This window comes from Aquarana catesbeiana, linkage group LG06, assembly GCF_042186555.1.
Source record: "Aquarana catesbeiana isolate 2022-GZ linkage group LG06, ASM4218655v1, whole genome shotgun sequence".
In the NCBI taxonomy this organism is placed as follows: domain Eukaryota; kingdom Metazoa; phylum Chordata; class Amphibia; order Anura; family Ranidae; genus Aquarana; species Aquarana catesbeiana.
Window position 1 is genome coordinate 48,433,317 of NC_133329.1, and position 13,063 is coordinate 48,446,379.

General features: G+C 47.3%; 1 protein-coding gene and 1 long non-coding RNA gene across 4 annotated transcripts in view; one reads left to right on the plus strand and one right to left on the minus strand.

Annotated features, from left to right (window-relative positions):
• LOC141148378 (uncharacterized) overlaps window positions 1-13,063 on the minus strand; it is a 101,732-nt gene that overhangs the window by 62,622 nt on the left and 26,047 nt on the right. For all 3 annotated transcript variants that reach the window (XM_073635813.1, XM_073635814.1, XM_073635816.1), the window contains exon 3: window positions 7,830-8,121. In XM_073635813.1, the coding sequence (XP_073491914.1) occupies window positions 7,830-8,121 (292 nt within the window). The remainder of the gene's footprint in view (window positions 1-7,829; window positions 8,122-13,063) is intronic.
• On the plus strand, window positions 131-12,793 carry LOC141148382 (uncharacterized). The gene is made up of 2 exons (XR_012245198.1): window positions 131-444; window positions 8,295-12,793. It is a non-coding gene; the product is annotated as an uncharacterized lncRNA (long non-coding RNA).

The window sequence follows — 13,063 nt, forward strand, 5'->3', positions numbered from 1 at the left end:
CCATTCCCTCCTAGTCTGGCGACTTCCGATCAGTCTCCTTGTTTGCTCCATTTTTTTCATTGATTTTTATTGATTTTATGTTCTTCTGAGGAGCCCCAGGCCGTTTAGGCAGATGTGAGCTCCATCAGCCTGCCGGCAGCATTATTTCCCCCCTGATTAGCCTCTCAGATCCAGCATTGGTCTTTGTGCAGTGTCACCATTTCTCATTGAGGATTTTTCACCCCTGTGGAGACACCATCTGGAAAGTCAGCGGTTTGTTTTCATCCGCTGACATCCCGGCGGCTCCCCTGTGCTGACGTCATCATCCATCGCCACGGAGCTCCAGCCAGGCTGCTCTCCTCACGGCGGAGCTTTGGCTCAGTTTATGCCACGGTCTTCTTACAGCTTGTTGGAGCCGGCGAGCCTCCCTGCACGGTGCCAGACTCCCCAACCAACGGGGTAGTTGTGAGTGTTCCCCTTTTTACTTTGTTCCACTCCCACCACTTCACCCATTGTCTTCTGTTGTGAGTACTGTGTTCCGCTCCCACCACCTCACCCATTGTCTTCTGTTGTGAGTACTGTGTTCCGCTCCCACCACCTCACCCATTGTCTTCTGTTGGGGCATTTTCTGGATGGATCTCCTGTGCTGGTCTCCTGTTGTTCTAAGGCTGACTGTCCGTTATTGCAAGTGCTTTCTACATGTTGAAACTTAGTGCAATACCATTTAACCTTTTAATATTGTGTCACTGTGGTTTTTTCTGTAACAGTTTTCTACAATTTGGTTTTATTATTCAGTAGTTATTACTGTCATTTCACATTCATTTATTATTGGTTTATTAAATTACTTTATTTTATTAATTTATGACTGTTGCAGTTTGCTTTTAAAATATCCTGAGCGCTGGGCTTTATTTGTTTTCCTCTGTTATGATCTGTATCTACCAGCTACGGTTGGTCCAGCTGCACGGGTGGTCCTTTTTTCCTCCCTCCACTCTTTTGTATAAGTTATGCTATATGTATACAAAATGTCCTAGTACATGGCATGGTAAATATACAAGTCACATACCACATGTCCTGTTTGGAGCTCTCCAGGTAGTCTACCATTGGCGCTGGGTTATTGCTGTGGTTAGTAGAAATGTGTCCCTTATTTTGGTGCAAAGTGGAAAAGGTCCCCCTTATATTGGTGATCAGTGGAAGGAGGGCCCTCTGAGAATGGTCAATGAAAAAAGGGCCCCCTTATATTGGTGGTCAGTGAAGAGGCCCCCTTATATTGGTAGTAAGTAAATAAGGCTTTCTTTACATTGATGGTCAGTAAAAAATGTTCTTTGCCTTGATGGTCAGTAGAAAAGCTCTGCCTATATTGATGGTCATTTGAAAAAGCATCCCCTTATATTGATGGGTTGGTGTGGAAGGACCCCTTTTACATTTTAAGTCAATGGAAGAAAGGCCTCCTTATATTGGTGATCAGTGGAAGAAGTGTCCCACTTATATTGGTAGAAGAAGTGTCCCACTTATATTGGTAGTCATTGGATGTAGACCTCCCTCCCCCTTACATATGTGGTCAGTAGAAAAGTGTCCCTACATTGGTGGTCACTAGAAAAGTGCCCCCTATACTGTACTAATGGTCAGTGGACAATGCCCCAATTTACAATAGTAATCAGTGAAACAAGGGTCCCTTACATTGGTGGTCAGTGATTTAAGGATCCCCCTAAATTGGTGGTCTGTAATGAAGGACCCTCTTACATTGGTGGTCAGTAAAAAGAGCCCCCTCATATTGGTGGTCAGTAGAAAATTCCCATTACATTGGTAATCAGTAGTCCCCTGCACTGATGGTAAGTGCAAACACCCCTCCATCTTACACTGGTGGTCAGGAGAAGAAGGGCCCCATATATTGGTGATCAGTGAATAAGGCCGTCTTTACATTGGTTGTCAGTAGAAAAGTCCCTCAGTGGGACAAGGAACCACTTACATTGGTAAATATTTGGAAGAAGAATGTACTGTAGTGATTACATTTTTGGTAGTCAAGGAACCCATAGCAACCTAAATGAGAGTCTGTATTATATGTTTAAACTGGCTGAAGGCAGACTGAAGTTTTTCAGTTGTAATTATCAGGCAGACAATTGTCCATCTCCAAATGCCTGGGTGTCCTCCACTGTGTATTTTTCAAGAGGAGGTGACTAATAAAGGGTTCTGTACTTGCTTGTATAATATATGGTAGAAACTACCAACCCGCGCAAATGGAAGCTGGTTAAACTAATGTAAAATTGATTGATTGTGGAGCAGCACGTTATAACGATAAATAGAAAAGACAATAATTAACAAATTAATTACAATCCGCGCTCCCTATAAAATGCAAGTGCAAATATCACATACTAATGTAAACAAAATAAAATAAAATAAAATAAATATAGTGTATGAATAATGTCAATAGTGATATTTATAAATAGCTTTCAACTAAATAAAATCAGCAGATAATCAAACAATCAAAAACATAGACAAAATCAAGTGAAAGCAACAATTCAAAGTTCAAAATTTATATTCAAAGAATATAAAAAATATTCAAAAAATATTAAAAAAATATGTGTGTTAAAAAAAAAGGTATTCCAATAGTGTTGAAATCAAACTTCTGTATAAATCCTCCTGGGGTTCAGCAAGGCATCAGACAACAGTAATCCACCACCATCACCGGCCACACAGCCTACTCACCAGATTGTAGTGACTCCCATGACAGGAGTCAAAAACGCTTCAAGAACAGCCAAAGAAGCCCTGATGATGTCAGTACGCACTGACGAAACCGGTCGGACGTAACGAACGTGACACGCCACTTCCGTTCTCAACGCAGTTTGTTTTGTTTGTCCGCACGAACCCACATGTGAGTGATGCCGTTTTAGCTTGTTTTTAGCCTGTCCAATAAATTTTTGGCATACTTCACGATGGGAGTTCTCCACTCATTTTCTCCCTATTCTTGGCACCAGTGCCGGGACAAGGTCATCCGGTGCCCAGGAAAACTGCACCCCCCCGCTGTGAAAGCTACAACGCCTACAGACGATGGGATCTATACTGGGAATTTGTTAAATACTAGTATTGGCGGCGATCAGTGACTTAGGCGCAGTTCACACTGGGGAAACTTGTCACGCCCCATTCAGTGCAATGAAACTGTTCTAATCGGAGCGACAGGACACAGCACATCAGGGCACATCACATCAGGGTACAGGGCACAGCACATCAGGGCACATCAGGGCACAGGTCACAGTACATCAGGGTACAGAGCCCAGCACATCAGGGTACAGCACACCAGGCCACCTCAGGACACAGCACATCAGGGCACATCAGGGCACAGCACATGAGGGCACATCAGGACACAGGTCACAGCACTTCAGAGCACAGGTCACAGTACATCAGGGCACAGCACATCAGGGCACAGGTCACAGTACATCAGGGTACAGCACACAAGGCCACATCAGGACACTGCACATCAGGGCATATCAGGGCACGGGTCACAGCACATCAGGGCACAGGTCACAGTACATCAGGGCACAGCACATCAGGGCACAGGTCACAGCACATCAGGGCACAGGTCACAGTACATCAGGGCACAGCACATCAGGGCACAGCACATCAGGGCACAGGTCACAGTACATCAGGGTACAGAGCCCAGCACATCAGGGTACAGCACACCAGGCCACCGCAGGACACAGCACATCAGGGCACATGTCACAGTACATCAGGGCACAGCACATCAGGGCACATCAGGACACAGGTCACATCACTTCAGAGCACAGGTCACAGTACATCAGGGCACAGCACATCAGGGCACAGGTCACAGTACATCAGGGTACAGAGCCCAGCACATCAGGGTACAGCACACAAGGCCACATCAGGACACTGCACATCAGGGCACATCAGGGCACAGGTCACAGTACATCAGGGCACAGCACATCAGGGCATATCAGGGCACGGAGTCACAGCACATCAGGGCACAGGTCACAGTACATCAGGGCACAGCACATCAGGGCACAGGTCACAGTACATCAGGGTACAGAGCCCAGCACATCAGAGTACAGCACACCAGGCCACCTCGGGACACAGCACATCAGGGCACAGCACATCAGGGTACAGCCCATCAGGGTACAGAGCCCAGCACATCAGGACACAGGTCCCAGTACATCGGGGCACACGGCATTAAGGCACAGCACATCGGGGCACATCAGGGCACAGGACATTGGGACACAAGGCACATCAGGGCACGGGGCACATAGGACATCAGGGCACATAGCACATTAGGGCATGGGGCACATCAGGGCACATAACACATCATGGCACGGGGCACATCAGGGCACATAGCATATCAGGGCACGGGGCACATCAGGGCACATAGCACATCAGGGCACGGGGCACATCAGGGCACATAGCACATCAGGGCACATAGCACATAAGGGCACAGGACACATAGCACATCAGGGCACATAGCACATCAGGGCACATAGCACATCAGGGCACATAGCACATCAGGGCATATAGCACATCAGGGCACAGCACATCAGGGTACAGCACATCAGGGTACAGAGCACATCAGGGCACAACACATCAGGGTACAGGGCACAGCACATCGGGGTACAGAGCACATCAGGGTAGAGCACATCAGGGTACAGCACAACACATGAGGGTGCAGGGCACAGAACATCAGGGTACAGGGCACATCAGAGCACATAGCACATTAGGGCACGGGGCACATCAGGGCACATGGCACATCAGTGCACGGGGCACATCAGGGCACGGAGCACATCAGGGCACGGAGCACATCAGGGCACGGAGCACATCAGGGCACGGAGCACATCAGGGCACAGCACATCAGGATACAGCACATCAGGGTACAGGGCACAGCACATCAGGGTACAGGGCACATCAGGGCACATAGCACATCAGGGCACGGGGCACATCAGGGCATGGGGCACATAGCACATCAGGGCACAGGGCACATCAGGGCACATAGCACATCAGGGCACAGGGCACATAGCACATCAGGGCACGGGGCACATCAGGGCACAGGGCACATCAGGGCACATAGCACATCAGGGCACGGGGCACATCAGGGCACGGGGCACATCAGGGCAAATAGCACATCAGAGCACGGGGCACATCAGGGCACGGAGCACATCAGGGCACAGCACATCAGGGTACAGCCCATCAGGGTACAGAGCCCAGCACATCAGGACACAGGGCACAGCACATCGGGGCACATCAGGGCACAGGACATTGGGGCACAAGACACATCAGGGCACGGGGCACATAGGACATCAGGGCACATAGCACATTAGGGCATGGGGCACATCAGGGCACATAGCACATCAGGGCATGGGGCACATCAGGGCATGGGGCACATAGCACATCAGGGCACGGAGCACATCAGGGCACATAGCACATCAGGGCACGGGGCACATCAGGGCACATAGCACATCAGGGCACGGGGCACATCAGGGCACGGGGCACATCAGGGCACGGGGCACATCAGGGCACAGCACATCAGGGTACAGCACATCAGGGTACAGAGCACATCAGGGCACAACACATCAGGGTACAGGGCACAGCACATTAGGGTACAGAGCACATCAGGGTACAGCACATCAGGGTACAGCACAACACATGAGGGTACAGGGCACAGAACATCAGGGTACAGGGCACATCAGGGAACAGAGCACATCAGGGCACATGGCATATCGGGGCACATCAGGGCACATGGCACATCAGGGCACGGGGCACATCAGGGCACAGAGCACATCAGGGCACGGGGCACATCAGGGCACATAGCACATCAGGGCATGGAGCACATCAGGGCACGGAGCACATCAGAGCACTTCAGGGCACGGGGCACAACAGGGCACATGGCACATCAGGGCACATGGCACATCAGGGCACGGAGCACATCAGGGCACAGAGCACATCAGAGCACATGGCACATCTGGGCACGGGGCACATCAGGGCACATGGCACATCAGGGCACGGGGGACATCAGGGCACATGGCACATCAGGGCACGGGGCACATCAGGGCACGGGGCACATCAGGGCACATGGCACATCAGGGCACAGAGCACATCAGGGCACGGAGCACATCAGGGCACATAGCACATCAGGGCACAGGGCACATGGCACATCAGGGCACGGGGTGCATCAGGGCACATGGCACATCAGGGCACGGAGCACATCAGGGCACATGGCACATCAGGGCATGGAGCACATCAGGGCACGGGGGCATATGGCACATTAGGGCACATGATGGGGCACATGGCACATTAGGGCACATTATGAGGCACATCAGGGCACATTATAGGGCACATCAGGACACATTATAGGGCACTTTGTGGAACACATCAGGGCACATCATGGGTCACATCATAGGCCACATAGCACATTAAGGGGCACATGGTTTACTAGCCTGCATGCAGAGAAGCACTGGAAGCATCTGTGATAAGTTCGCTCTCATGTCACGCTGCTCCCCGGCAGCCCCTCCTTTCTTCTTGTCCATCCCTATTTGCTTGTGACATCATCTGGGATGGATGAGAAGAGAGGAGGGGCCGCCAGGGAGCAGCGTGACATGAGAGCGAACTTATCACAGATGCTTCCAGCGCTTTTCTGCATGCATCTCGATCTACCCGTCAGGCGCCAGCTGTCGGCGATTGACAGGTAGATCGCCGCGGACCTCCAATGCAGGACAGAAACTCCGCCTGATAGGGAAGTGAGAGGCGGGGTGGGGCTGGTCTCAGGCTTGTGCCGGGTGCAGGAGCGCACTCAGCACATGTTAAAAATTATCCATTTTCGCACGGCTGGTTCACTGGCGCTTCTATTGCGCCCCTCTTCCTCCAGTAAATGGTCCCGCCCAGGGCATCTGCTGGTTCACTGGCGCTTCTATTGCGCCCCTCTTCCTCCAGTAAATGGTCCCGCCCAGGGCATCTGCCGCTTCCGTCCCCCCCTTGTACCGGCCCTGCATGGCACTAATCGTCTTCAATGACCCATCTCTATTCGGGAGTTCGTTTGCATGCATCCAAGCAGCCACAGTGTTACCTGAGTTCCAGCACCTGAACAAAGCTGTGATCATGTGAAGCTTCTTTGGCTGTTCTTAAAGCGTTTTTGACTCCTGTCATGGGAGTCACCACAATCTGGTGAGTAGGCTGTGTGGCCAGTGATGGTGGTGGATTACTGGTGTCTGATGCCTTGCTGAACCCCAGGAGGATTTATCCAGAAGTTTGATTTCAACACTATTGGAACACCTTTTTTTGAACACACATATTTTTTGAATATTTTTTGAATATTTTTTATATTCTTTGAATATAAATTTTGAACTTTGAATTGTTGCTTTCACTTGATTTTGTCTTTGTTTTTGATTGTTTGATTATTTGCTGATTTTATTTAGTTGAAAGCGATTTATGAGTATCACTATTGACAATATTCATACACTATATTTATTTTATTTTATTTTATTTTGTTTACATTAGTATGTGATATTTGCACTTGCACTTTATAGGGAGCGCGGTCTGTAATTAATTTGTTAATTATTGTCTTTTCTGTACTTGCTTCCCTATTATTAATGATAGGGAAGCAAGTACAGAACCCTTTATTAATAAGAGGAAGGAAGCAATAGCCTTACCACAGATTAGGTTTCAAGCAGGAAGACTGAAAAACTGATTGAGATAAGGGGTGATTCCAACTCTAGGAAAGCTCTTGTTGTTCATATACCAGCACAGATGTCTCCAACTTTGCCCAAGGGTTGCACCTGGCTGTAAAATCAGGGATGGGATGGAGACATTCATGGCCACCCTTATAAAGAATATATTGTATGACATTATAGTGTACCTACCATTCCTGATGTCTTTCTCTATCAACATCCTTATTTGATTCTCACAGATTTCTTTAAGAGTCTTTTTGATGGTTGCTGCTCCATGTATTTCAGTGTGACATCTGAAGATGAAGCCAACAATTTCCTCAATGGATTTGTCCTTAAGATTTTCCATCTTAATGCATCCAGCTCCAGGGGGAGGCTTCATCTGGCAAAGAGCCATCTTAAACTTTTTTAAACTCTTCTCATCCATTTTTGCAAGATGCTTTGATATTATTAGTTCCTTTGTCATGTTTGGGCTAAGCTTTGAAATCTGCCATTTACAAAAATAATAAGAAATTAATATGCCATTTTTCTGTGTTGGGACATTATTATTATTATTAAATTATATCTTTCTTATTTGGTATGTATCAACATGACATCACTGCACATCTCTTATTTTGCGTGTTAGATGTAATCTCAATATATATTCTTATTCCTTTGCAGGGGCCCTGTCCTATTCAATTGAGTCCCTAATTAAAATTGAAAACTTTCCCACACACCTGAGAATGACAAGAAAGTGCAAGGAGGAGCGGAGACCTCAAAAACTGACTGAGTTTTTCCTTAAGCCACCACGAGGCGGAGGAAAAGATGGCGCCAGCCCCCCGCCGTTTTACACAGCCAGAGCAACTCCGGACACTACACGGACCTCCCAGAGGACAACCCGCTGGCTGAGGAAACTCCAGGGGCCGCATCGCCTCACCAGCCCTCTCCTCTGTCGAGCCCCCCTTTGCGCTAGCCCCGCCAAAGCCAGGATGAGGCTGGACTACAACCAGAGCGACAAGCCGGTGAGTCAGGGGGAAACCCCTACACTGATGCACAATACACTCTGCGCTCCCATTGCCTCCTTCCCCACAAGCAACCAACCTGTCATGGACACCTTGCTCAAAGACATGTTAATGTCACTGCAACAATCTCTGCATACCGACATTACTTCCTTGTTCCAAAAATTTTCTGCTGAAGTGTCATCTCTAGGGGAACGAGTGAATTTAGTAGAAAATGCTGTCAATAACATCACCACCACAGTTAATAACCTAGTGGATGCAAACGATGACGGCATAGAAGAAAGACAATGGCTGCGAGCGAAAATCGCAGATTTGGAAGACCGCTCTAGACAAAATAATCTGGTTGCGCGGCATACCAAAGTCAGTGCAGTCTCCAGAGCTAAAACAATATGCTATGGACCTGTTCCATACACTCCACCCTGATCTTCCACTGATCAAATTAACCATCGACCGCATACACCGCATCCCGAAAACCTTCGTTCCTGCCAGACACGATTCCAAGAGATGTACTCATAAGAATACACTTCTACACAACTAAGGACCAAATTCTGAGGAAGTCCAGAACCCTTGGAAAACTTCCAGAACCCTGCGAAAACGTACAAGTGTTTGCGGATCTATCCAAGTATACGATAGACCTCAGACGCCAACTAAATACAATCACAAAAGCCCTACGAAATCACAGCATTGAGTACAAATGGGGACACCCTACTAAGCTGACTATTGACAGGAACGGAAGATCCTTCACCATACACTCACTCGAGGCTGGTCTTGCCTTTCTAAATGAATGGGGAATCATTCCTGACCTGCCACCCTCATCAAACTACCAGAACACTCCGGGTCCAACTCCACCTCTGTCGCACAAATCAAACCGTAACTTTCAACCCAAATTCTGAAGGGCCCTTCACCCCCTGAAAAAGGTAGCAACATACCTCCCCCTCTGAATGCTCTGTGGCTGCAGCGCCTAACCCAATTGAACTCACACCCCTTCCCCAGTTCATGCAGCTGTACACAGATACTCCCAGCTGTGCATTTCTTTTTCTGTTTTGCCTTGATTTTGTTTGTGTACATGTTTTTCTCCCCCCTAGTCTGCATCTAATCTTGCAACCACTGTGCAGTTCTTACACCGAAATGAAGACATCTAACCCCATAGATGAAGAGCCAACGCCCAGCCTATCCAGAACCAAAAGCCACCATCAAATCGTGAGTACAGTTACACCCAGCACACTCACTACCCGCAATAGGCATTAAAATAATTTCCATTAATACTAAAGGGCTGAATCATCCGGCTAGGAGATCCTCCCTCTGGAAAACTGCCCTAAAACTGAACAGCGATATAGTCTGTGCACAAGAAACGCACTTCAAGGACACTGCAACCCCCTCGTTTAAACACAGTTCCTTCCCTCACGTATTTCTAACCAGCAGCTCAGAAAAGAAACGTGGAGTCTTGATAGCTGTTAAGAATACTATTAACTTCCAACTGGTGGAACAAATCCCTGACCCTAACGGACGCTATCTGATCCTGGTATGCACACTGGACTCAGCCCCATAAACACTGGTCTATCTTTACGCCCCGAACTCTCAGCAAATTTCATTCCTAAACAAACTACTGAGAAAAACCCGTAAAGCCCAAAAGGGCTCTCTAATACTATGCGGAGACTTCAACATCGCTCCTGATTACCACATTGATACCACAAACAGGAACTTGAAGCACACCTCCCTGATGCACCACTTCCTCCTAGCAAATGAATTGTACGATGTGTGGAGATGCCATCACACTACTGAGAAAGACTTCACTTTCCACTCCACTGCACATAATTCCTATTCTAGGATTGGCTACTTCCTAACTGACAAATGGCTTCTCAAACAAATCTCGGCTTCTACTATAGAACTGATTACGTGTTCGGACCACGCTCCTATTTGTCTAACAATTGACTCAAGTAACTCACCCAATTCCACAAAGTTATGGAGGGCCAACACATCTCTAATGAAATCTTCTCCCTATGCAGAGGAGATTCAATGTCAGATAGATGAGTACTTCGAACACAATGTTGGTTCAGTGGATAAAGCCGCAACCCTGTGGATGGCGCACAAAGCGTTCATAAGAGGGGTGTTGATGAAACTGGGGTCTCAGGCAAAAAAGAGGAGGACGCAGCGAATTGACGAGGTAATCGCACAAATTGAGTCTACTGAATCCCTCAACAAACTGACACCATATGACTCACTCAAATTGAAGCTCCTGGCTCTGAGGCAAGAACTCAGGTCCATATTACTAGACTATTTCGAAAAAACCCATCGCAGACTCAAAGCCTACTCATATTCCACTACCAACAAAGCAGGCAAACACATGGCCATGAGACTTTGTGACCTTCGCACCAAAGCCAAGATCCCATTTATTTTCCACCCCACCTCCAAGGTCAAAATTCATGACCCCCAAGGGATAGCCAACGCATTTAACGATTATTACAAGTCTTATATAACCTTAAAAATTACACTACAACCCCACGGCCAAATCCTATTAACATTTAGGAATTCCTATCCCAAATAAATCTCCCAACCCTCTCCACGAGCCAACTAGAAGCACTCATTGCTCCCTTTACCCTTCAGGAAGTCATCCAAAACATAGACTCACTCCCAAACCATAAATCACCTGGTCCTGACGGGCTCCCAAGGGAATTTTATAAACAGTTCAAAGACACTCTAGCTCCTTTTCTATGCAACCTCTTCAATGAAGCTGCCTCCTCCTCCTCGTTTCCTCAAGAAATGTTAAAGGCCCTAGTAGTAGCCCTTCTTAAACCCGGGAAGGAACCTACAAAACCGCAGAATTTCAGGCCAATTTCCCTGCTCAATGCTAAACGTATTGCTTCCAGGTTAATGAATATCATCCCTTACCTCATAGACCCCCAGGCATCTTATTAATATTACCCACTTAGCAAGAAGCCCTGGAACGCCTTCTCTGCTCCTCTCTCTGGATGCAGAGCAGGCGTTCGACAGAGTCCACTGGGGATACCTACAAGCCGTCTTGACCAAATTTGGATTCTCCGATAGGATAATTTCAGCCATCATGGCTCTATACACGACCCCTTCAGCTAATGTATATGTGGCAGAAATGATCTCATCTACATTCCAGATAATCAATGGCACGAGGCAAGGTTGCCCCTATCCCCTATGATCTTCGACCTAGCCATAGAACCCCTAGCAGAACCCATCAGAACGTCTAACCCAATCTCGGGATTCCAAATAGATGGAAAAGAGCACAAAATCAGCCTTTTTGCCGATGATGTCATCTTGATGCTGACGAATCCCCACTCTTCACTAACCGCAACCCAAGCTCTTCTCAACAAATATAGCAAAGTATCATACTATAGGGTGAACGCCTACTTAATCTAGGTATTGACAGTGTCACTAAAAACCTTTTATCTCTACAATTCCCATTCCAATGATCAGAGACGGGCTTAGCATACCTAGGAATCACCCTGACCAAAAATACAGAGAATCTATTTAAAGCAAATTACACACCCTTCAAAAAGAAATTCATTAAATCTCTAGAACAAATATCCAAACACGAATTTTCCTGGGCCGGCAGGCTAGTGGCATTTAAAATGACAATTCTCCTGCAACTCTTATATTTGTTTCGCTCCCTCCCAATCCCTATCCCAAACTCCTACTTAAGATCTTTACAATCTATCCTTTCTAATTACATCTGGAAAGGCAAAAAACCACGGGTTGCCCAGGCTTGGTTAACCAAACATAGATCAGTCGGCGGATCAGGCCTAGTTGATATCGCAGACTACTACCACTCCACTGTGCTTACCCAACTCAGAGAATGGTTTCTTACAAAGGACCACTCCCTATGGGAAGAATTGGAGCGCTGCCTAGTACCCGGCAGAAATCTGAAACTATGGCTATATAGTCTACACTCAAATTCTAAACACCTCTCCCCTACTATTTTAGCATCAGTCAAGACATGGTGAAAATTTATCTCCATGCCCTGGCTAAACACACCTAGAGCTCTCACCAAGTTACCAATCTCCATTCTAGCACTCCTAATCCCAGGCATCAACACATGGCCTAAAGATACCCAACTGAACGACCTAGTCCTTAACAGCCGCACAAAATCATTTAACCAGCTACAATCCGACCTAAACATATCCAATACGTATACTACCAATACCTTCAAATTTCCCACTGTATACATCACAACCCCCACCTCCTGGCTCCTATCCCAGTATAAGCCCTTGCCTTTTATGCACCAAGCAATAAACACACAAAAGTCATATCTATATTCTATAATATGCTACATGAGAAATCGCTTTTCCAACACACTTATGCCCTGTACACACGATCGGACATTGATCGGACATTCCGACAACAAAATCCATGGATTTTTTCCGACGGATGTTGGCTCAAACTTGTCTTGCATACATACGGTCG